The following is a 26,300-nucleotide window of genomic DNA, read 5'->3' on the forward strand; positions in this document are numbered from 1 at the left end:
ATTATTTTTTAGTTTCTATTTATAAAAATATTTAATTTTTATAGATGAGTATTTCTTGTACCTAATATTTTTAGGAATCAATCTTGTTTGAGCTATGTGACTTGTTTATATCGCGTATTTGTAATTTTATTTTAAAATAATATTTTTATATTTAATTTAAATTATATTATATTATATTATATTAAATATATTCCAATTTTCAATTAAGCTTTAATATTATTCCAGTTTTAATTAATTTAAATTAATTTCTAAAATATTAATATATCATATTAACAACAAAATTGTGTGTTGATTTTAGCACTTTAATTTCGTAATTCTATATTCAATCTTAACTTTTCAGACTCTTGTTTATTGAATTTATTATTATTTAATATAATAAATTATTTAATAATAATAATAAATTAATGTTTTTATTTAAAAAATTTAAAAATTAAAATATTCGTGTGTTGCATTAATAATTTGCTATTTTTGTCATATTTTCTTATCTTTATTTATTTTTCTTTACTTTTCCGAACAAATTGTAAAACGAAAAGGAGACTTAAAACATTAATGAATTAAACCAACCCAAAGAGGTCAGCAAAATGCATTAAACTGTAAAAAAAACTATAAATAAATAAATAACGGTGTAAGAATAAAGCACACATGAAATATCTAATCGCTTTCGGATGATTTTGACTGGTAACAATGGCCGTTGAATATCGATGCTTCGAAAAGAACAAAACAATAGAAAGGAAACAAAGATACCGTATATAATATTTCAAAGAGTAAGTAGAATCAAAATAAATGTAAAATAGAAAAATTTAATATATATTTTTTATAATTTTATTTGAATATGTTAATGGTATAAAGAAAATTATAGTATTATTTAATTATAAATTATTAATTTATGCAATAATAATATAAAAATCATATTTACAATATGATAACTAAATGATTAACAATGGGAAAATATTTACAATGATATACTAAAATTGAATTCTATTTTTTTTTTTGTAAAAATTACCGTGTAAATACTAAATAAAAACAATATTGCTCTTTTTAAAATCAACTAAAATTTGTCAAAAGTTAGACTTTTTAAAAACATTTAATTAATTAAAAAATGAAGTGGAGTAAATAATCTAGTTTGCTTGCATCACAAAATAAATAGAAATTAAAATTCCAAAGTTAGTTAGGGGTTGAACTTTAAGGCATGAAGTGAAGGAAGGGGAATACATGACCAGCAATTTGACATCTGCCACAGCCCACAGCAACAACTTTCATTATTTTCAGCAAAAAACAGGTTTATGACCTAACTCTGAAGAGAAAACTACATGTTATGTAAACTATATAGCATAAACAAAATCAACGTATATTAAAGAAAGGAATAGGTGACTTGAATTTAAAAATGACAGAAATTAAGCAGATAGTTGTTAAAATATATTGGTTTTGAATAGGCAAGAGAGCATGGGTCATTCTGATGCTTAGAAAATGTGGAAGCTCAAAGAAAACTCTGAAAGTTTGAAATTTTGGGGGTGATTTTCAAAGGTGAAAGCTTGAATGTGAATGGTGACTATGAGTGTTTGAAAATTAGGGTCAGATAGAAAGAAAAGAAATATAAAAATAAAAGTTTTTTCGTTTTTCAGATAAATAATAATAATAATAATAATTTTAAATTATTTAAAAATTATAAAAACGCTTTTTTATTATTCTATTTTGATTGATACATTTTTTAGAACTTTTTTTTCTATGTTTTGTATTATATAGTTTTTTTAATTTATAATAAATAAATGAAATCGTTCCTTCTTCCTCACCTCCCCCACAATTTATGGGCCCCACGTGTTCTATTTTTATTCCATTCACCTATTTTCTTGCATAAAAATAAATAAATGTTCCTCCCTTCCATTTACTTTTATAATCAATTTTGCAATCTAAATAGGCACATAGTTAATAAATAAACCGTACTATCGTGATTAATATAAAAATTTTATCTACTTTTTTAAAACTATTTATTTTTATTTATACTAATATAAATACAATATTGCTAACATCAGTTTTTGAATTATTTTTAAACAAATAAAACGAAAGATTCTTCATTTTAAAAAAGTATTTGCTGTATTTATATATTTTAATATAATAAATTAAAAATATAAACAAAATCGATATGATAGCATATGTAAAAAGCACAAGCTATTTTAAAACAAAGATTGCTTACACAGTATGATTTGTATTCCATTGTCTCTTCGTTTTATACTTTATGCTTATTTTTTTTAAATTTTTTTTAACTGTTAAATATAAAACATTAGACGTTTTTTACTTTTTTAAGACAGCAGATATATGATTTTTTTATAATTAATTTAGAAAATAAAAAAAATTAATTAAGAAGATATAAAGAATTAAAAAAAACTTAAACAATTTTAACGGTATAAATAACTCAAATTAAAGATAAGATATCAACGAAAATGTCACCGTTTTAAAAAAATCAATGAAAAGCTGACACTGGTTTATTAATGCGCAGGCCACGTAGAATCCAATTCCTTAATGAATGCACCACGTACCAGAAAAAACGTGGTTGCCCTGTCAATTTGACGTAATTATATATATTTTTTCATTTGATTCTCTGAATTTTAAAGAAATTATTTAAGTTTTTAAAATTTTTAAACATATTTTAAATGGGTTTTTCTTCTAATTAAATGAACTATTTTTCTAAATTTTTTTCATTGTTATTATTTACGAATACAAAATATTCTTGCTTACATTACGCACTAACATTTTTTCTACTCACATAAGCATTATTTTTCTCTCACAAATTTACACACAGCATTTTTTCTTCAATGACTTGATGATACACTAATAACTTATTAATATAATTATTAATACAATTATAATTATTGATTTAATAAAATAACATTTTATAACTTTATTAAATCAACAATTATAAACACAAAACCTTTGTTTCATCCATCGACTTACGACACATTGTCCCATAAAATGTCAAAGTCATTCATAGCCTCCAACTCAAGCACTCAATCATCATCTCTATTCAGTGTTACAGTCAAATATACCATAGCAAATCATTACAACAGAAGAGAATGGGGGAAAAAATGATAATATACAAAGAGAAAAAAATATTGTTTAAAATATTTTTAAAAATTATAAATTTAATACAAAACTCTTAAAAAATTAATTAATTAATTAAAAGACTAAAAGTATAATTTTACCTATTAATTTTAATTATATCAAATAAATGAATTTTAAACTAAACTAAATAAAAATAAATTTAATTGGTGCATCTTGTCGAAATCAATGGATAATTTTAAAAGATAAAATTAGTATTTTGATTGATTAATTTTTATTTTTGTTTGTTTTATTCTTTAACTTTTTCTATTTAATTTTTAATGTTTAAACATTGATAAAATATTTTTATATTAATTACATCAATCAAAGCAAAAGAATAGAGAGAAAAATATGATAATAACAAAAAGACGCATAATTAAGAAAAAGGATAAAAAATGATTAGTAAAATTTTTTGTTAACAAAAAAATGTATTTGATTATGTGACCAAAACAAAATAAAAATGTTAAAATGCAATAGAAGATAAAATAGAACACAAAATAAAATAAAAATTAAACAAAAACAAAAAAAAGTTAAAAGATCAAATTATTGATTTTATTTTTTAAAAATAAATATTAAATTGACAAATTTAAATAATGAAGACAGAGGCAATTGATCATTTATTAATTTTAAAGATTATAATTTTTCATGATTTTAAAATTAAAATGATTAATAAGTATAAATTTTAATTCTGTCATAGATATAATTTTTATATTAATTATGATAAAAATTAATAACTATTACTAATATGATAATTCATAATTCAATAATAATATAAAAAATCTTTACATTATCTGTACATTTAAATTAAATTTAATAAATATAATGTTCAATTCTATCCTTTTTGTTGAAAAATTATTCAACAATTTAAAATAATTGACAACTATTAATTTCAAACGATTAAATTATCTCTCGTGATTTTAAAAATACTTAATAAACATGTTTTTAAGGATTAATTTAAATTTACTTAACAAATAATGCATTAAGATAACCTTTAAAATTATAAATACAAGAAGATACAAATTCTTTCGTATATTCCCCTTAATTTAAATATTACATTGCTAGTGGTGAAAAATCATTGAAAAAAAAAAGAGATTAGAAAACTAAAACTAGAGCGCAGAGACAGAGAAACGGGCACTGCTGAGACAGCTACATAGTAATTAATCAAAGAACAGGAAGTGAAATTTTTGAGGTTTGTGTTGAGAATGGGAAAATCAGAAGAGGAACCCACTTCATCGATGCATCCACCTTCTTCGTACACCTTACTACTAAACATTATGAGCAAAAGGAGGACATGGGCATGTCTCTTTTTCTTTGTTTATGGTACCCTTTTGGCTTCTTCGTGGAACTTCCTCAAATCCACGCTTTCTTGGTACAATTTGCAGGCTCAGTCATCATCCTCTGCGTGGCCTGCACTCTATGCTTCTGTGCTTCTTGGAACTGTGTTTGGTATTCTTTCCATGGTTGCAGCTTTGGTTGTGATGGTACCAGCGGTCATGGTGACATGGATCACTGTTGTGGTGTTGTTGGCTTTCTTTGGTAAGCCTAGGAAGGATTTGGTGGTGGAGGGTAGGAAGATTACAGGGGAAATTTTCAGTTTCGTGGTGAGGATTTTGTTGAAGGAAGGGAATTTTGTGGCTGCGGTTTGTGCTGTTTTAGGGTACTTTGCTCTTGTTAGAAGAAACGGCCAAGATGGTGGCGGTGTTGATTGATTGGTTTGGGGGATTGTTAATTGGGTTTTTTTTTGCAAAATCATGCTGGTGGATGTGATCTGGTAAAGGGTCTTAATCTTTTTGTTTGGGGGGGGGCGGCATAGGTGAAGTTTAAGCGTTGAAAATGTTACTTACTGAGATGTTGAGATGCTAAATTGATTGATGATATCATGGTAAGTCTTGGTGTATGCTATTGCTGATTCATTAATTTTATTGCTTCTTATAAGCTCGTTTTTGTTTTGATGATTGTTAGATATGTTTTTCAGAAGTTGTTTTGCTTGGTTTGGTAATTTGTTCATTAAATGTTTCTGAATTCGAAAATTAGAACCCAAAAGAGGGAGGGAATGGAAAATATCTGAGGTGTACGGAATATTTCATTTGAGCGTTGAAGGGAAATTAGGTAGTTGAGTGAAGTTTAAGGTTTATTGAGAATCTCTAGAGTTTTTAGTCCTTTCAAATTAGCTAAACCGTATGAGAAGGCAAAGTGTTCCTTACTTTTCATGCCTGGCCAAAAGAAATACCATATTGTCTCTTGTATAAGTACGGATTATTCTGAAATTACTCCTATTAGAAGTTAAGTTTTTGGTTGAAACATCCTTCGAAATGCAAAATTGATCATCGAACCCCTGCCAAATTAGGTAACATCTGTCCACTACTGGTGGCTCTGATTTCATCAATGATATTACTAAGTACTCAATGCTATTTCCAGTATCTGAAGAGAAATGTTTCTTTTCAGAGAAGATTTTGTGCATGGACCCTCAAAGGAGACGTGGGCTTATTGATATAAGTTAAAAATGGGAGATAGGAAAAAAGTGAACTTCTATGAGATGTCTGTGTAGATTACTCAATACATATTTGGTATCTGAATAGTGAATACTTCTTGTTCTTAAGTTGTTCACAGGGTTTATTTCAGAGTATTAGGGTAAATAAAGTTGTTTTGAAAGATATCTTCCACCAGTTTCTTGTCTCCCAATAGTGGCAAACATTGTGGATTGAGGCCTAACATCTCATCACCTTGACTACCTTTAGTTTTCTTCCTTGTTCTAGTGGCCCAAATGCATGAAAAATGGAATCTAAATCTTAATTGTAAGAAAGGGGGTTATTTTTTGTACATAAGTTGATTGATGAGCCGTAAATAAAATGGAAATACATGTTTTAATATAAATTTATGACTTGAGCACACATTTTAGTGAGTTCAATCTTAATACACTATCAATAAAAATATATCATATATATGATTTTTATATTAATTAATATAGAAATTAATAATTTTGTTGATATGACAATTTATTACTGGATAACAGAACAGTATTATTATTTTTTTATACAAAACTAGAATCGAAATTTAATTATACATAATATTTTAAAATAAATTTAATTAAAATTAATTCTATCCAATTTCAAAAGAAACGCCCCAAAAATACATAATAATATCTGAATTTGGAATTGGGCTTGTGCAGATGCCCAACCAACCAGGCTTTGTTGCAGATTATCTTTTCTTGCGACTTCTTTCACAAGAAGGAAGCCAGTCAAGCAGTAAAGATTCGCTTGCACCATTTGGACTTCAATTTTTCTTTTTCTCTTTTCTGTTTCATTTTTAGTTGACAAAAATATACAATAATCAAACTTTTTCTTTTCTCTATTCATAACGTTTGAATTTATCTGAATAAAAAAGATTACATAATTAAACGTACTTGCACTTTGATAATAACTTAATTATTAAAAAAAAGATTTCAAAAAATAAAAAATGTAAATATTTTTTAGATAAATTAATCTAAATACGCATAAACTTTTAAACTAAGAACACTGAACACGCAATTGGATTATTTTCTTAAACGCCTAGATTAGGAGAAACTTTACACTGTTAATTGTTTCTTACTTCAAATTAGTGGAAAGTGGCAAAGTGAATGTTGCAAATTATGGAGGAGATGAACGTGTATTGCAGCTTTACCGACAGTCCCTTCTCTCTGCGTAAGGTTGGGGTCCATTGTAATAAACTATATATAGGTTTGGTTTGAGTTTAGAAAAACAAATTAAATAATGCATGCCTTAAAAATTGAAAGGACCAAAAGGTACACTAATGAACACTACTCATAATAAATATTAAACAACACAATTGGCCATTTTGCTTTATTTAATAAAGTCCAGATTCTTTGTTGCTTAAGGTTCTTAGATTTGCTACAGTGATTTATTAAGTTCATGGATTTTGTATGGTGATTCAACTAGGAGTTTCTTTGAAGTTGTTTTGGACTTTGCCCCTAAAGACCCGCAAAGCAATGGTCAAAAAATCAGACATATTATCACTCATAGACCAAACCAAGCTGGATATAGTTGCGTTCATAAATCTATTCAATGTAATGTGAACTAACAAAAGTTGAACTGAACATTAAGAATTGAATTAATTAAAAGAAAAGAAAAATTAAAATCTCAAACATTGAAATTTGTTTGTTTAATTGGATGGGATTTCGAATTTTATTTTGAAAATTTATCAAATTCAAATATAAGTTATGTGAATATACATGATTTGATTTATAAAGCTAACATCTCATTCATACGCATACAACTATATATTTATAAATTTGCAATACTTAATTATATTTTCATGATTTTACTAATAAGGCTATACTTTTTTTAGAGATACATTTTTATTATTTTTATTATTTTTATGTATTTATGAGTGTATGTTTTATATTATTTTAAATTATCAGTTTTGTTCAGATCAGAGTAAATTTAAAATTTTATTCAATCTAATAAAAATCAAACTATAATATAATTTTATGATGAAATGGAATAGTATATATATAAATTAATCCAATTTATTCCGCAAACACCTTTGTACAGTTGATAGCTCCCCAAAGAGTAATGGATGCAGTGTTATTGTCATGTGGTGTGAGTTGAAGACATATTTATTTTGAAGCAATGGCAGAACAAGTGAAAGAGAAGGCCATCAAGTGCTGCACCCTTGACTGAACTTCAAGTGCACACTATGGTCAACACATGTCATATCCCATGAAGATGACCCTTGAGCTAGTTATTTTAACCAAAAAAGAAAACGGAAAAATCGGAAAAAAAAAGAAAGAAAAAAGTCTAGTGAGTAATTTATAAGGTAATCAACATCTTTTAATGGTGATAATTTAAGTGAAAGTAACAGGTAAAATTAAAAATTGTTTTTTGAATGGTAATAACCTAATGATATTCTAATCCAGAAAACAAGCGAGCGAGAGACCTGGTGCACTGATATTTTTTCACTTAAATTCCCCCTTTTGCTGTTCACTGAAAGAGAACAGAAAAACCTTATAGATAAAAAGAATAAAAAAACACAAAGATGGGATAAAATATTAATCTTTAATTTTGAATTGGAAAATATGATGAACCGCTCTTAAAATTGGAAAAGTCAACAACCATTGAAAAATGGGCCAAATCCCTATATAACAGACAAAACCAATGAAAACTGGGGGGTCTAATGATTTGAACCGCTCTTTAAACTTTTCACTCAACTAAGAATATATTTTGAGTGAAATAGAGTAAGTTATAAATAATATCCAACTATGAGGCTCACAAATATGCAAAAGCATGAGATGATTTGGCCCTTCTGAACTTCTTATTTATGCTGCTCGCTTAAATATTACTGTGGATTTGAAATCTCATTAAAAAAAATTTAAACATAAATCTAATACAAAAGTTATGAATAGCAATGTTAAAATAAATATAAATTAATCATACTTTTTTTATATTATATAAAAATAACAAGTATACCCTTCTTTTAAGGTGTTTCAAGTTTGAAAGCTAACAAATTACATTTGAAAAAGTGAAAATAAATCACTACTGTCGTTTAAGTGCACAAGATTTTAAATATAGATTCATTACCATTTAAAAGTAAAACTAACTATGTTTTGTTATATTGTATGTAACTCATAAATATAAGTTTTCCTTATGTTTCATTTGGAAGTAGAGGAAAAAGAAGAATTTGAAAAGTAATGAAGGAAGAAAAAAGTTTAACCAAAGATTTCAATTTTAAAAATTTAAGAACATAAATTTATAAAAAGTTTTGAAAGGTTTGTAAAAATTCTCATTCACATTAAAAAATGTTAAATAAGGATGATATTTCATGTTTAAAGTTTGAAAGCTAACAAATTCTGTTTTTGAAAAGTGAAATAAATCACTCTAGCCTAAGTGCATGTTTGAATAATGACATCAATTTGTTCTCTATATACTTCAAATTGGTAGAAGTTGCCTTGTCTAGTGTTATAAAAAGTACATATCAAATTTGTATACACGTAATTAAACACACACTAAATTAATTTTTAATTGCATAAGATTATGTTAGGAGAGAGTCAACGTCAGAATAAACAAATTATGAACCTGTGTTAGGAAATTTTGATGACAAGTAAAATAAAATGAAATATGACGAAATAAAATAGAATTTAATGAAATGATGAAGTTATTATTTTGTTATTTGAATGTTTTTAAAGGGAAAAAGGAGTAGCTTATAGGGTGTCCACACAATTATAGGTTAGAAGTATCCACAAGGTAGAGTGGTAGACAGTCACAGTGTGAAAAATGGCTTTGAGTCGAGAGCAACTGCCATCCCCTTGTTAGTTTCTGGTAATTTGTTCATCAAGACATTGTTAATAAATGCATAAAATCAACCTATAAGCATACAAAAATTGTCTAAGTATCTTTTCTTCCACTGAGCCATTGGTTCTATTTTTTTATATGGCATGGATCAAAATGTCAAAAGTCATCATAACTTAGCTTCTTACTAAACAATATTCAAAACATTGTATAATTATGCAGGAGTATATCAATGCTGATGAAAGCTAATAATCATATAAGCCTTTGTACGAGTGGTAATTGGAAATATAATTATGTAGGATAGTTCCATATCTATATTATAGTGAAACTGAAGGTTGTTTCGCTTGATTCTATAAGGAGTATGATTATCTTTCTAGCGTAAATATACATGTATTTGAGAAAAGGTTAATCATTATTGTCCCTTTTCTGAGCATATTTATGAAATAAGATGAATCATTCTCCATCTGGTCAATGCAAAATGATTTATCATTCTCTTTGCCTTTCTGCTTGAAAAAGACTAATAACAAAATCCATCTAGCACTTACGTTAGCTCATGAATAATTAGATACGTTTATGATACAAAAGTGATGCATTTTGTTTTTACTCATGGCTGGCCCAGCATAATAACTCAACCCGAAGCTCATCCCATACAGAATAAATAAAAAACATATAACTTCTATTAAAAAAATATTTATTACACTTTTGTATCTCTTTTGTAATAAATATTTTGTTTATTAAACAAACGCTTCATGTAACTTCTATTTCAGCTTATCCTGTCCTTTTCTTTGCCTTTTGGATGGCAACTCTTGAATCTGGTAAGCAGTAATGGGATATGAGAGTGAGCAAACCATCAGATTAAGAGGGAAACTGGCTTTTGCTTTCACAAAGAGGTCATAACTACTTTTGACAAAAATGTAATGTATCAGTTGTTAGGTGTTGGTTATGTCTTTATTAATATAGCATTTATCTAATGTTAAGTTAAATTTTTTGTGTTAATATGATATAACATGTATATCATATTAATAGATAATTTTATTGTTTTAGAAAATTAATATGTATGATCAATATATCGTACTGTTAGTATAATATATCAAATTATGAGTATAAATATAATATATATATATATATATATATAATTTATATTAATATAATTTGATTAACTGTAGTTTTTTCATTAGTATATGACTTTTTTCGTTGGTTACTTGCTATTTTTGGAAGGAATGAATTTTTTATCAGTAAAGACAGTGATGCGGGACCATATCTAATTTTGGCGATTGGTTTGGTTGGAATTATAGTTGATTAACAGCCTGGTTTATGCTTGTATAATTGATTGAGTTTGTTGTTTAATAAGAAAACAAAAGTAATGTTATGAAGATCGGGGCAGAGCTGATAAATTGATAACATTTTCTTAAAGTTGAAAGTTGAAGTATGAACAGTCTTATGGTTTTGACTTTGGAAGATTGTAATACAATTTGCCTACAATTTTCTAGCAGTAACTATGCAACAGCTAAGAGCTACTCAAATTGAGCCATTAATGTTTACCAAAAGGAAAAGAGCCATTCATCAATCATTCCAAAATGGAATCATTGGGAGCATATTTCAAATTAAAAAGTTAACTATGAGTTAGATGTGCTGACCTCAATGCCCAAAACAAATTATTTGCCATACCAGACTATAAAATGCAACTATTTTTATTATTAAACCCACAAAGATACAACTAAATGCATATTTATTTTCTTTATATGGAAATTATTGTTTGTGATGAAAATCAAAATGCATACGTGTTATGATATCAAATGGGGTAGCAAAATAAAATAAGAAAGGGGTAGCTGTCCAAATTGTCCAAGCATGAAATGCTTCCATGTGGAATTTGCCAACATCTACAAACAAGTAAAGCTTTGTCTGACGAATCTAACACTTTATGCAGAATCTGGACCTAGTGAACACTGAGAAATAGTTTTCTTTCTTTCTTTTTGTTTTTTTACCTTTTTTTTTCATTTTTTTTATTGCTGAACATGGTAAAAGACACAAACACAACAAAGTGGCCCACTTTACCTGTGAAATTGAAAGATACGCTCCTTAAAATATTAGAACTGAAGAAAGGTTCACACTTCCCAGATCTAAATCCAAACAACCTGATATTCTGATACAAACATTTCACCACACTCTCACCTTCTTCCTCACTTTTAATTTTTCCCTTCAACCTAATCACATTTTTTTCACTGTTCTGATACAAACAGGCATGTGAGTCTTTTTCAGTGTTCTCTATTACTTCCTTCTATGGGGTAGAAGCACAAGCATTCTCCATTTCATGAATAGGTATCAAAACTTTAGCTCATCCTACAAGACCCTTTGTTAAAGCAATCTGTGACCCTGTCAAAGTTGTAGTCATTATGCACTCAGCTTCTTAAAGGTAATGCTTTTATGGTCCATTCATGATCTTCACAAGGGGAAATAGAGAGATCTATACATTCTGATCATTTGGGGTCTTAGGAACGGTTACATTCACATCCGGGTGTGAAGGTGTGGGTTCAGTGATCTTCACCTGGTGCCATTAACAAGGTGACCCTTTGAATAGAGAGCCAAAAGGGTATCTTGGGATCTCCTAAATCTGTTGAATTTCTCTGGTTTGATGTTGCAAAAGGTGTGCAAGAGATATAGAAACATGGTGGTTGGAAATGGTTTGTTTTATCCCGTTTTTGGTTTTGCATCACTGGTGTTGTTCATTTATATGTCTTTTGGAGACGTCAGGTTTGGATTTGAGGAAGAGCCTGAATTGGCTTTTGTGGAGAGAAACGGGTCACAGTTTGTGGTGGATGGAAAAGCGTTCTACATTAATGGGTGGAATTCTTACTGGTTAATGGTGCAATCTGTGGATGAGTATTCTAGGCCCAGGGTACGTGAAATGCTGAAAGCTGGGTCCAAGATGGGTCTCACTGTTTGTAGAACTTGGGCATTTAATGATGGTGACTATAATGCCCTTCAGACTTCCCCTGGAGTGTTCAATGAACAAGCTTTCAAGGTATTGTATTATAGCATGTGATTTTCATGCTTATGTTGCCTATTGTTACTCCTAGGGTTTCATTTTTTTTTTTTTGGACTTATTTTTTGGCTTTTCTATGATTGACTCTGGTTGCTGACATAACTAGATTTTGATATGGACCAAAAAGAAACTAGATTTTGATGAGTGTCTAGTAGTGGGACGTTAGATATGTTGTTATCTTTGCACTCACTTTTTGTTCTTTTCCCCTGAAATTGAGCTTTTGTGGCTGGAAGCTTCCAAAACTATGTTTGTAATTTTGTATGTGTGATTGGTATTGCTGAGATTCATTGGGGGCTAGGATCAAACTATGCAGAATTTGTGGAAAGAGCTTTTAAATTATAACATGAGCCATGGCATGCTTGTTGTAGCAGAGCTGAATATTGTGGCCACATTTACCATTGTTTTTGGAAAGTTATATAATATCATATGAGGATGGATACAAACAAAATGTGAGAAACAGTGTCTGTGTGTGTGATCTCAGTCTTTGTATAATAAAGTTGGAGATCATCTTTGTGTTGTTTGTCCCTATGCCTCTGCAACTGTGCTCATGTTTCAACGTGAAGTACAATAGACTCGTGTAACTTTTCTTCCTCCTTACTGCATACTTAATCAATGAACCACGTGAAATTCTCCCAAAAATGGTGTGTGTGGTTCTGACTAAAATTTGTTTATAATTGATATGCCAAAATTGAAAGTTCTGTGTGTGCTTACATTTAAAAAATTTCAATACATGTTTTTTAATATAGTCATTTAGACGTTTATGATGAATTCCTTGGAAATTTGTGTCTTATTGTATCTATCCTTCAAGTCATGCCTGATAGAAATGAAAAAATGCTTGATGTTTAGCATTACTGTATGATAAATGAAAACCATGTTGAACGATGGTTGGGTGACAGGCCTTGGACTACGTTATAGCAGAAGCAAGGAAACATGGAATTAGGCTTCTCCTTAGCTTAGTAAATAACTTGCACGCATATGGTGGGAAGACTCAATATGTCAAATGGGCATGGCAAGAAGGAGTAGGGTTAAGCTCATCTAATGATTCTTTCTTCTTTGATCCATCAATCCGTAGTTATTTCAAGAATTACATCAAGGTACGATATGTCTATCTTTTTACTGTTCTTCTCGCTCCCTCCACCCTATTCTTCCGTGTTCCGAGAGACACAACCTTAGTGATAATATGTCTCTATGATGCCTTAACTTAGAAATTAGTAGCCCTAACCTTTGATGATTTGTGCTTGAAAAATTGTAGAGAAGCTAGACAAGTAGATGAGATGTTGGTTTTTGCTGGTCAGACCTGTTTGGCATTTGAGTGTTTCGCTTAGCCTAACCCCCCCCCCCCCCCTTTTTTTATGTTCATCAGAATTATATCTTATTAGCACCCATTTGAAAATTGAGCCTGGAGATGGCATATTAACAGAGAAATATTCTTCCATTCATTAAATCTTAATATGTTGTCCATGCAACCTTGTTTGGAAGCAAAGAGGACCCATTGCAAAGCCTTTTCTTTTATTCAAAACAAACCTTATTTTGAAGCTTTATTGACTATCTTTATTTTTATACTAAATTTGAAACATATGAAGTGATTTACAATTCTCTAGAGTCTAGACCATGATCATGATCTATGGTTCAAATAATGCTGACAATGTTTTCAACAAATCCATATCCATTTATTTAGAGTTAAGGTCTTTTTATCATTAAGATCAAGTTTAAGAAAAAATAGAGGATTAATTATGAATTTCTCAATTTTTTGTATTGCACTATTGTTTTCTTCTCCTTCATAACATGCTTTCTGTTTTTCCATGCCTATTGTTTTATTACACGACACTACTATTTCCTGCTCCTGCAAATGAAAACAATGATTATCCGTAGTCCTATCCCTCCTCTTGGTTATCCTTTTGCTCTTGTTTTACTGGTCTTAGATAATTAAGTGTTTCCTTTCAATTTGGCTACAGACTATTCTGACAAGGAAGAATACTATAACTGGAATTGAATATAGAAATGACCCCACCATTTTTGGCTGGGAATTGATTAATGAACCTCGGTGCATAACTGATCCCTCTGGTGACACTCTCCAAGTAAGTCATGTACCTGTGCTTTAATCCCTTCAAATATTTGTAGAAATACCATGCCTTCAATATTAATGACTAATTCAAAATTGAAACAAGTACTTGAATGATTCCAATATCTCTGTTCATTCCTTGATTTTTATTGTTTAATAAATGGTTATGATCTCAGATGATCTATGTCCTTTTCTAGCAATTTCCTCTCCACTTTGTAAGCTTACCCATTCACACTGAATTCAATATTAAGGGATTACTCCAAATTTTTTACATTATTCTGAATCTTATGATGCTAATTCTGATATTGTTATTTTGATATCCCAGTTGGGAAATATATGTAAGAAAGGGGGTAATGCTTGATAATTGAAACCTTTTAATTTACATATTTAAATCTAACAAGATGCTTACTTTTTTTTGTCCAAAATTAAACGAGGAAAAAATTTCAGAATAGCATTATTGCTTTCTTTTTGTTGAGTTCAGAAGGGAAAGAAAACATAGTAGTGTCACTACTTATCTGAGTATAGTCATATACAGTTTACTTATTTGTCATAGAACTGCAGGATTGGATAGAGGAAATGTCAGCTTTTGTCAAATTGATCGACAAGCGCCATCTGGTGACTGTTGGACTTGAAGGTTTCTATGGTCCTAATGACCCAAAAAGGTTAACTGTTAACCCTGAGGAGTGGGCATCTAGACTTGGATCTGACTTTATAAGGAACTCCAACATCTCAAATATTGACTTCACCTCTGTCCACATCTACCCTGATCACTGGTAAGCATTGTGTGACTGCTAAATCTGTTGTTTTGAATTTTCTTATACTTTTAATAAAAGGAACTAAACTTTAGTAGTTCCAGAGATCTCTAACATGCAGAATGGAACCTTTTCTGCTATGAGTTTCTCATGTTTTTATCTTGAAGTAATCAACTATCTCAGCAATGTGTTTAAAATTTGCACCTATGACCTTTCTTTTGATTTGTATTCAGAAGTACATATCTAAGTATTCTTAAGAATATTACCAACATACTCTGTAATGCACTCTTTCTTTGTTATAAGTTGAAAATTATTAAAAATCACAAAAGTTATGTGGGTCCAGCTTCTAATTGAATGCGTTTCACTCATGCTTTTGTAGTTTTCAATAAATTTCAACCATTAATCAAGAGTGTTAAAGAGAGTGTGTTCTTAGCTTTCCTCATGATAATTTCATATAAAGATTATTCTTTTCTATTATGCCCTTTATTTAACTTTTTTTTTTTTTTTGCATAGGTTTCATGAGCAGGTATTTGAAGACTACATGAAATTTGTCGCTAAGTGGATGCTTTCCCACATTGAAGATGGTGACAAAGTGTTGAACAAGCCTGTCTTGTTCTCTGAATATGGATTATCAGACATAAATTTTACGTTGTCTGAGCGACACACGATGTATAAAACAATTTTAGATATAAGCTACAAATCTGCCAAGAAAAACAGGTCTGGAGCTGGTGCTCTAGTTTGGCAATTCTTAGTTGGAGGAATGAAGGAGTTTACTGATGATTTTGGGTTGATCCCATGGGAAAGGTCGTCAGTTCATTCACTATTTGTTGAACAATCATGCAGATTAGCCAAGGTCAAGGGGTGGACTCAAAAGGACACAAGTTTTAAACAATTTTGTTAAAACAAGTTGTGGAAATCGTGGCCCTTGATTGAAATGGAGAGAAATATGAGTTCTTTTGTGGTTTAAGACTGCTAATAGGTGCATGCGTGGTTTTGTACAATATGCTCCTATTTTCATCACCAATGCTTAAGTTGGTTGGTGGGGTATATACAGTGTCGTAACATAGATTAGATATTATCATAAACAGTTTTCTTTTTTAAAGCTTGTAATCCATATGAACAAAATTTACAATGAAGTCTTTTAAGATGTGAGGAAAAAAATTATTGAAGTAATACAAGTAATCTAATTAATCCAAATTGCCCCGCTGGTTGTACGTTTAGAATTATCAAATCATTAATCATTGTATTTGCCATCTGATTTTATGAATGTTTAAATGGACACCTCGCCATACGAGGATTTGGTTTCATATTTCATGAGAATTTATTTTAACTACTTTTAACTTCAATGCTCCGGATACTTCCCTTTTATTTCTCCCGAATTTTAAACATGATTTATGACGAGTAAGTGATGTCACTTCAAACTTGGAAGACCACTCGTTTAGTCTAGCCGTTGGGTTTTTCATTTTTTCTAATCACCACGCCAGTGGCTTCTTTACCCAAGTAGTTGCGACTAGTTGAAAGTTGAACCTACCACAACAAGCAAAATAGTGCTCATTTAGATATAAAACGAATTATGAGCCTCTAACTCAGGGATCAAGATATCAACCTTTGTTCTGCTCAGTTCTTTTAGACAGAAGTTCAACTTTAGGTCGGTACATGCGCTGTCCACTAAAATAGCAATCAAATTCCCACTTTTTCTTTTAATATTCAATGAATGGCATTTAGGCACATAATTTGTAACAATTTTGCACCGGTTTGTTCATGCTTCTCTAACCAGCTCTGTCTATTAGGATCAAGTGGCAAACAGGTGATTGAAATCCACGTCCAGTTTGTTTTCATTATTTAGCCGTCAAATTTGATAACAAGAAACCAAGTTAGAAAACCTAGCATACTGAATGGGTTATTTTCTTTTTGTGGTCTCAACGGAAGAAAAAAATTATATCTCCTAACTACTGGTACCTACGATTCTACGGAATAAGCCGTTTTCTGCCAGCATGTAACAGCAAAAATAATCAGAATTTCACCCGCCAAAACTAATTTTAAACGTGAGAACTGACTAATTACAATGATAAATATGATCATCAAAGAAAGCAAAAAAATGATCTACCTATCCACCAAACAGAAACAAAATATAATCACAGCCACCAACTTAACAACAGCCTTCACATGCCCAGATAAATTTTTTTAAAACAAAGAAAGCTTTTTAGTCTCGTCTTCTGTAGTCCTCTCTACATATCTTCCCGGCGTCAATCCTGCAGACATAATAAAAAACATGAACAATGGAGTAGATAAAAGAATTGTCAGGTCGACAAGACACAGGATGGAATAAATCAAGATACATGATCGAATACCCCATGCATAGCCTTTGTGTGAAATAGGAAATAGATCAGCCGCAACTATAACCCAAGGGCTAAAATGTTAATTTTTAATATTTTAACAATTAAGGGCTAGTTCTTTTATTTATATTATTATACTTTTTGATGTAAATATATTTAATTTATACTTTATAAAAGCAAAATGTGCTTTATTAGAACATTGGTACCAAGGCTATCGTCCATTAAGGAATTTACATGACATCGCAGCCATGAAATCATAAGTAATACAAATTATGGCCAAGCGGGATACTTTATTCATCAGAAACCTTAATAGCTCACAAATAGCAGCATGTTCACAAAATACACAAACTAATGGTGATCTCAATATTAATGCAGTGTAGTGGAAGCAGTCAAGTTCTAACAAGGTAATGTGAATTATGCCTTCTTCAATATTACATGTATATGAACAACAAAGACTACCACACATAAATATCTGAAGTCTAGCTCCATCAACCGCATAATGTAAAAGGCACTTAAACTCTACTGGAGAGAACAAAGCAAAATGAAGCATCTCATACTGCGAGACAACAGATTGAGCTTTGCAGGAAGATAACATAACATAGTCTAGATGATTGTAATGACGCACAATGAGAAGAACTGATTGGAATGTTATATGGCCAACAAGTAGATACACAGCTGGAAAGATTCAAACCAGGAGAGAAAGATGCCACAAAAACATATTTTCAGAAGCTTAAAAAAGAAAAATAAATAAGTCTTAAATTATATCATGAATACCTTGCTAAAATAAAATACTTAAGCAACGAATTTTTTTATGGAAATTAAAAAGAAATCATAAAAATTAAACATTATAATTGACCCTTGTTTGCCCACATCGATTCCCCATTTCCAAACCCCGTCCTTGATTTTAAGGTTGATTCTGAAAATTTCCCCTCCATGTAAAAAAAATAGATATCAGTTTTTCAAATGTATAAATCAAATCCAAAATTGCATGGAAAATAAACACAACATATAAAATGCATTCTATTTCAAGCATGATGACATTTAAAAAAGTCAATAATTGCATGAAAATCATTATCAAACACAAGTTTGTAAAAAGACACCAATCAATATCAGTATCAACAGCAACTGACCAGTTGAATACCAAACACGTGACAGAAATTCAAACAAAGTGTCAAATAAGGGTTCATGTCATAACAATGCGAGTTGGAGGAGTCATTGCCACAAATTCATTGAGCATGGGAGGAAAAGGTGAATTGAATATTCATGTACAAACATGATGAGGAAATTCATTGCCTGAGTAATCATTCATGTGCTATGTCTTTATAACTGAACATTTCCTTAATTGCATGACAAACTCCCCGATATCAGTCACACAGGGGAAGAAAAACAGAAACAAAATTTATTTGCTCAACAGCAGCCTTGTCTTGTCGATCTTGTCTATCCACAAATGATTAACTCAATGACATGAAAACAATTACACCAAAAACACTAAATTTAGACACCACAATATACAAATAGAAATTACCTCAATTCACGGTCAACTCTGGGATTTTTTCCCTGTAACAATCTGGAATATCCGGAGGCCCCTGCTGAATGCTTCATTGAAAAGAATTCTGGTTTGCATATTCTGAAATCCGGGCAACCATGATAGTAGTGCCACAGGAGCCATAACAATGACTCCAAACATTATATCATATAGACGAGCCACTGAAACAACACCATTCCAAATGAAAGTGGACTGCAAAAATGGCCTGAATACTTGAGCAATAGATATCAAGCCCCATCCAGTAGGAATGAATGCCAACAGGCTAGTAAAAATATCCATGAATTTGAATTCAGTGAATTCCAACAAAGCAACTATGACAAGTATTCCAAGAATTATGACAAGGAACTGAACCAGCCGATAATAGATATGCTCTTTTGCTGCATATTTGTTCCGGGCATACACTATCGCCACATAAATCCCAGATACAACAAACACATAAATCCAAGATAGCAAGTAAACAGCAATACTGGTACTTCCAGCAGAAATACCTAGCTGATAGACGATTCCATACTGGAAAAAGAAGAACCGAAGATCTAAGATTATCTCCAAAAGCTTTCCCCAAAGGCCAGTTACCTTTAGGTGATCCTGCTCTTCATACCACCACCTTTCCCAGCTCTGTTCAGCTTTAGCAAACACACTTCCACTGTACCAAATCCAGTTCATAAAGTCATCAAAATCATAAACAGTTTTTAACCAATCAAAGCCAGAAGGATTGAACACAAATGGTGCCATAATCCAAGATGCAACTAAGAACCAACTGGTGATGGTCAAGGCTATATAAACAAATGTATCAGTTGCTACAGGACTATGAGATGCATAAATTATAAGAATTAGCCCCAGTTCAATTGCTTTCACAAAATGGCTACGGGCAAAGAGTCTATAGATTTCAGCAAAACCCTTGTGCTCTACAACAAAACCACGACCAGTAGCTCGATATTTCGCTCCACCATGCAGAACAGTCCGACCAAAGAAATGACTACGAGTGCCCATAGAGAATGTGTAAAAAACTGATGAAAGCTGGAGCTGCATTGTCAAGAAATCCCAAATAGCTTGAAGGAACCCATGCTCAAGGGAATTCTCTACAATCATTGGAAGGGCAGTGAAAAGTCCAAGTTGGATGATGAATTGCTGATTCAATATGGTACCAAGTGCCTTATTGTTGTTGCTATTACTTTCCATTGCTTTCTCAACACCACTAAGGGCAAGATATAGTCGACCCCATAAAAATGCATATACAGTCAGAACCACCATCATTGTGTTGAAGAAGAATCCCACAGTAGTATAGAAGAATGACAGCATCCGGAAAAAATCCAGCCTATGACCCAATCTGTACACATCTCTACTTAGGATTTGCTCCCCATTTCCACTGGCAACTTTAGCTTCAAACATTGATACTTGATTCAACCCAACATCCCTTCCCTTTCCAACTTGAATGTATTCATGGTGAGTGACATTACCTCCACGAAGAGTACAATTAAATCCGGCAAAAATGTCCTCACTTATGTTGATCACCCTGGAAGCTTTACTGATACCACCTCGAGTCAAGAACCAAAATCTGTCAAACACATCTGGATGACCATAATGCATTCTAACCTTCAAAGGATTTGCCAAAACCCTCTGTCCTAAGGTGACAAAACTAGTTTCCTGAGCTGACATGAACCAAGCAAGAGAGGAAACAGAACCAGTAAAAATGTGTTCCCTAACTCCCAGAATAGTGGGTTTCCGGATACCATAGTAATGCCTGTATTCTTCCAAGAGATTCCGCATTTTAAGTGCCTCCTCAAAGTAGTTGTCCTGATTCATATCAATAGTCTGAACTGCATCACCACGAGTGAAGATGATGGCATGATTCTGGTTTTCTGGCTTCCCTTCCCCAAGCTTCAAAGGACCTGGCAACTTTACACGGTAAATTTCCACCTCCTTCTGCAACTGTTGATCAAACTTAACAAGAACAGAGTAATACTCCTTCTCATCCCGTCCAGTGGTTTTCTCATCAACATAGGCAACTCGAAGGGCATCATTGTTTTTCATTAGATACAAAATTTCATCAGCATGAGGATCCTTTTTTTCCTTCTGAGTTCCATATATCTGGCAAGCAACCACATATGTGAATTTCATTAACGCAGTCCCGTACTCATGGCCTTTGAATAACAAACTTACTGAACTGCTCGCTCTACTCAAACTCTTAGAAGATGACCTTTCAGAGTTGAAACTCTCTATATTATCTCGCCTCATTGAAACAAGTTCACGCGCACCTTCTCGAATATCCATTTCTGATGCAGAATCCAGAAAAGTCAACATCTTGAGGGCACGATAGTAATACATCATTCCTCTAACTGTCCTTGATAATGTCTGCCCTCTGTAGGAAGCCCAAAGCTTCAAATCTCTGAATTTGTCATTCCAAATATCACTGTCATTGGTCATCCCCTCCCGGCGCATCCTCTCCATAAAATTCTTCCATTCATCATCATATATAGTCTGCAAATAGTACAGGATTGAAACCCCATCTTCATTCTCAGTTCTGAGTTGTTCTTTGCTGTATAATACATCTTCACTATAGTATGGGGTCAGGACACTGAAAGCCATCATTTTCTCAACTTGGGGAGCATGGGGCATATTCATAAAAAGTGAGTTACTGAAGAAAGCAATCCTCCGTCTAGCTTCTAAATTTATTGGGATGTTTTGCATTGAATCCCTGGATGTAAGAATTGTGTGCAAGCGCCGAACCTGCCGATAGAAATTCTCTTTGTTGGTGTCAGGCAACTGAATGGCATTCTCAAAAAGTAGACCTGCAGCAGGATTCTGTTGGGCCAAACCATCCTCCTTTAGCTGGTCAGGATTTCTTTTTTCCTTGAAAAAGTCTCTGATAGCAATCTCATAAAGGGCCTGAAGGGTATTCACCACTTGGTTAGGATCTTTGGTGGGCTTATTAAATAAATCAACAAGTTTTATCAACTTGTTGTGGAGCTGAGGCAATGCAGTTGTTTTGAATGTTTTAGTGAACTTCTCAATCTCAAGAGAGTGATCAATTTCCTGAAACAGAACAGTCACAATAGAATGCTCTTCAGTATTGGGTTTGATAATCTCAAGAAGCAAGTGCTTGACACTATCATATGCTTCAATGACAGCACAGCGCCTGTACTCATTCTTGCATATCTTCCTATAAAGCCGCTTATCACTATCATCAACTAGTTCTTTGGCCTGACTGAGTGCCAGCAGTAGCTCATTGCAGAGAAGAAAACAAGGCCAGCGGATGACCCTGACATTCCAAGAGTTCTGTGGCAGTTCCAACAACTCAAATTCTTTGTCAGATATAATATCCTCCTCCCTAAAAGACAGAATTATCTCATTCCATATCAAAGCAAACTTGTTGGCCTCAATCTGGTTAGACTCAAGCTTCCTATAGGGCCGACCAAGCCCATACCTGAGCTTCAACCTGTGGATAGCGTCCTTAAACTTGCTCTTCAATGTTCCTCTTGTATTCAACAATTGCTCCTCTGGCATGAGATTAAACTGAATTGCACTAGCAAAAAACTGGAACCTCAATTTCAGCTGTTGCATATTTCGAATCTCACCCAAGTGTGCAAACAACCCCACAACTGCCCCAACAAAAGACGAGTATATTGAATACCAAATCTGTATATCCATTAGATAAATTAAAACAACTGGAAGCCACAGCAACCCAACGGCAAATCGGTTGCTGTTATGAATAAACTCGTGCCATTCATATTGAACATTTTTAAGGCCCAACACTGCCTTTGTTGGAGCAATCATGGGTTTGATCTGCAAAAAGTAACTAAAACAAAACTTTGTGGCCAACACCACAACCCAGAACAGCGAATACTTAATGTTGTCTACGAGACCTTCTCGCAAACCACGACCCACAAAGCTTCTGCTCTGAAACCACCACGACAACATGTAAAAAATCCTCCAATTGGTATTCTCAATAAAATTCCTAATCCAAGGAATTATAAAAAGCGCCAAGGCCAGAAGCTCTGGAATGACAAACACAAACACAACCTCCATAAAATTGACCACCCGCCTATCTGCAGCCCGTGACCACCGCCTGTCATTGTTTCTCTGTGTCCATATCCTGGCGTAAAACACACCAAACACCACAATCCACGCAGCAGCAACAACACATTTCATCACCATCCTAACACCAAGCCCTATAGTCTCCCTTGAAACCAACCTGTACTGCATCCCGACATCAAGCAAAGACTGCAGAAACCTCAGACCACTCCAGGTGAAGAAAATAGTCAAAACCCTGACCTGCACAGTCCTGTCCTCCAAAGCCTGCCAAGGATAAGTCCTCCCCTCCCAAGCAACAATAATAGCAGCCTGAAGAAACAGTATCAACATCACCCAAAGCCTATCAAAACTCCTAAACAGATTCCAAAACGACCTCTGCTCCACAAACCCAGTCTTACCCACATGCTTACCACCAGAAGCCGTAACAAAAAAATTGCTACCAACATCAAGAGGCCACTTTAGCTTCTCAAAACACCTCCTACTCCAAAAATACTCGTTTATATCATCATAGTTCCTCCAAGCACTATGAGGAGCAGTTCCATTCCTACTACTATCAACCTCACGCTTAATTGTCTCATAGATAGGTTTCACCACAAAGTTCAAAAACGCGTTCTCACCAGAAATCGAAGGCAACACTGGCTGGCCCGTGTTCTCGTCGATGAAATCCTCCAAGATTCTGTTGAGCTCGTTGGCCATGTTGTGGAAGATGTAGCAGATACACTCAGGAACGAAGCGTAAATTCGCGGCCTCTCCCCATATAAGGAGGTAGAGGGAGACGTAGAGGAGCTCGCGGCGGAGCTCGGAGTCGCCGGCTCGGCGGCTATCGGAGATCCAGATGTTGGACTTCTTTCCGAGGTAGGAGCACCAAGAGCTGTAGTTTTTTAGGAGCTTCTTGCGGAACCGCCGGAGGACACCGCCATCCAGAGTGTCGATGTTGTCCGGCGGCGGAGTGAGGCGCATCTGAGCGTTGGCGAGGTGGAGAACCAAGTGCTCGCGCTGGTTGCGAACGTTGTCTCTCTGAAACCCGAAGAAGAGCGCGAGCCAGTCGAGGAGGTCCATGTTGGATCGCCATTGCCCGAACGGCGGTCGCCGGAGGTCTCCGACGGCGCGGAGAGCCGCGGCGGCTGCTCGGACCTCGGGGAAGCGGAGGGAGGGGTGGTCGGCGAGGAGGTTGTGGACGGGGATGATGTTGTAGGGCTCTTCCTCTCTGGGAGAAGTGGTGGTCGGCGGCGGAGCGTGACGATGGCGAAGGTTCATGGCATCGGAATCGGAACCCTAAAACGATGTAACTGAAAAGTGACAATTGTTATTGTTGAAGAAGGTGTTGAAAGTGTGAGTGGAGGTAGTTACAGAGAGAGAAAGAGAGAAGAAAGAGAAAGAGGAGAGAGAGAAGGTGGTGATTGTTGCTAACGTGCTCAGTCCTGAATAACAGAGGGAGGAGGAAGAAAGGGCGCGTTAGCGCGTCGTGAATTTTTATTATTTTAATTTTAATTTTAGTTAATTGATTGATTGTCGATAAAATTTTTTAGTCACCCCTTTGTGTTTAGCGTCCCACCTTCTACTTTTTCGTTTCTTTTTCAATTTTCGTTGTCGTAGTCAATTCATATATTTTCAGTTTTCTTTGCCTTCTTTTTTATTTTTCTCCAAAAATGAGGGTTTCGTATTTTTTTTAACGGAGTATTGAATACAAATATCAAATTACATGTAAAAAATAGAATGAATAAAATTTTACGCCGTCGTAATAATATGAAAACATCTCCTTCTTCGCGTATGTAAGAAGAATATATATAGGCTTTCGTTAATTACAATGGTATCGTTAAATTAAAATACATTTATGAATAAAAATTAAAAGTATATTATATAAATATTTTATAATTGATACTAAAATTATTATATTAAATGCAATTAATGAAAAATAGATTGAATGTAAAAAACATATTTTCATTAACATAGCGTGTTAAAATTTTAAAAGTAAATTTAAGTATTTTGTTTAGAGACACATTGAGAGTATGTGTGGATTAGATGAAATTTAGAAGCAAAAAATTGAGAAAAATAATTTCAAGAATGAAAGAATGATACCCTTTATTTAGTGACTCTGTCATTTAATGGGGGAGGTAACAAAAATAATAAACATTACATTTAAATTCAAATATTTTTAAATAAACGTTTGAAATAAAATAAATATTAAAAAATAGTATATTTAAAGCTTATTTTTCCTTTACTTTTCTATTTATTAATCTCCTGTTTATTTCTCCTTTACTATTTTTTTTCCTTTCAATTAGCCTAAATATCCGGTAAACTCACATCTCTATGGCAAAAATTACTTTTTATAATGTTAAGATAAGCACCTTCGCACCAATTAAAAATTAAACGATTCAATTAGTTTAACTATATTTAATAGCTTGAACATAGTAAGTCCTAATGTAAATACTAATGAAATTTAATAAATAATTTAATTTATGTTAATAACTATTCATGTATAGGTCTTCAATATATATAGAAAAAAATTATCATCAGAATATATCATCTTTAAAGATTCCTTCGTTTGAGACAGATTATTAAGTAGAGGATACTTTCGATGCATAAAAAGATACACTAAATTAGTGTAGTAAGCTTGGAAGCATAAATGAATTTGATGATTTTGAGAAAAAAAATATAAAGAGAATAAGATTCTCATCAATGGTCAACACTGATGAAAGTTTGTTTACTTTGCCTTATTTCAAGGATTCCCCACCCGTCATGGCACGTTGAGGCTCTCTCTCTTTTGAGGCACTGTGTCTCGTATAATATAAAGTAAACGTAATTAATTTGATCATATTAAATATAATGAAATTTATGATAGAATAAAGAGCCAATTGAGGTTAAAATGGACAAATTGGAGGGCTCAACGGTGAACGCAATTGCAAGTGCAAAGAATTTTCAACGAAGGCAATAAAAAAGTGGAAGGGTAACGTAATTTGCAATGTGGATAGGCAAAACGCAGGCGCACTCACTCTACGCGCTTGGTTTGTTTGAAAATAGAAAGAGAGAGGAAAAAAGAAAAATCAAATTTGAAAGGAAAACGGCGGGTTTAAGCAACGCCGTCGTTTTGTGGTATATGATACAGTTGCCAACCTATCTCACGCTGCTTGGGCCCACTTGACGGGACCATC

At 32.7% G+C, this 26,300-nt stretch overlaps 3 protein-coding genes and 1 non-coding gene across 4 annotated transcripts; 2 read left to right on the forward strand and 2 right to left on the reverse strand.

Annotated features, from left to right (window-relative positions):
- The first annotated feature begins 4,185 nt into the window (after positions 1-4,185).
- Positions 4,186-5,956, forward strand: LOC113859023. The gene has a single exon (XM_027491839.1). The coding sequence runs from the start codon at positions 4,296-4,298 to the stop codon at positions 4,800-4,802; it is 507 nt and encodes a 168-aa protein (XP_027347640.1). The 5' UTR covers positions 4,186-4,295; the 3' UTR covers positions 4,803-5,956.
- A 5,537-nt stretch (positions 5,957-11,493) lies between these two features.
- Positions 11,494-17,262, forward strand: LOC113857472 (mannan endo-1,4-beta-mannosidase 2). Its single transcript, XM_027489405.1, has 5 exons — positions 11,494-12,399; positions 13,317-13,514; positions 14,376-14,498; positions 15,044-15,255; positions 15,748-17,262. The coding sequence occupies exons 1-5, from the start codon at positions 12,010-12,012 to the stop codon at positions 16,133-16,135; spliced, it is 1,311 nt and encodes a 436-aa protein (XP_027345206.1). The 5' UTR covers positions 11,494-12,009; the 3' UTR covers positions 16,136-17,262.
- Positions 17,050-24,580, reverse strand: LOC113857471 (callose synthase 12-like). Its single transcript, XM_027489404.1, has 2 exons — positions 19,096-24,580; positions 17,050-17,486 (listed from the first exon to the last, which is right to left on the reverse strand). The coding sequence occupies exon 1, from the start codon at positions 24,403-24,405 to the stop codon at positions 19,108-19,110; it is 5,298 nt and encodes a 1,765-aa protein (XP_027345205.1). The 5' UTR covers positions 24,406-24,580; the 3' UTR covers positions 17,050-17,486; positions 19,096-19,107.
- Positions 21,375-21,452, reverse strand: LOC113860445. Its single transcript, XR_003503897.1, has one exon. It is a non-coding gene; the product is annotated as a small nucleolar RNA J33 (small nucleolar RNA).
- Positions 24,581-26,300: the final 1,720 nt, after the last annotated feature.

Source organism: Abrus precatorius, unplaced genomic scaffold (genome assembly GCF_003935025.1).
Source record: "Abrus precatorius isolate BTA unplaced genomic scaffold, Abrus_2018 Scaffold2, whole genome shotgun sequence".
Taxonomy (NCBI): domain Eukaryota; kingdom Viridiplantae; phylum Streptophyta; class Magnoliopsida; order Fabales; family Fabaceae; genus Abrus; species Abrus precatorius.

Excerpts from the sequence above, each read along its gene's own strand:
- LOC113859023 (XM_027491839.1), top strand. The coding sequence starts at position 4,296 with ATGGGAAAATCAGAAGAGGAACCCACTTCATCGATGCATCCACCTTCT.
- LOC113857472 (XM_027489405.1), top strand. The coding sequence starts at position 12,010 with ATGTTGCAAAAGGTGTGCAAGAGATATAGAAACATGGTGGTTGGAAAT. Across the intron at positions 12,400-13,316 it reads TCAATGAACAAGCTTTCAAG|GCCTTGGACTACGTTATAGC; the intron begins GTATTGTATTAT and ends GTTGGGTGACAG. Across the intron at positions 14,499-15,043 it reads CCTCTGGTGACACTCTCCAA|GATTGGATAGAGGAAATGTC; the intron begins GTAAGTCATGTA and ends ATAGAACTGCAG.
- LOC113857471 (XM_027489404.1), bottom strand. The coding sequence starts at position 24,405 with ATGAACCTTCGCCATCGTCACGCTCCGCCGCCGACCACCACTTCTCCC.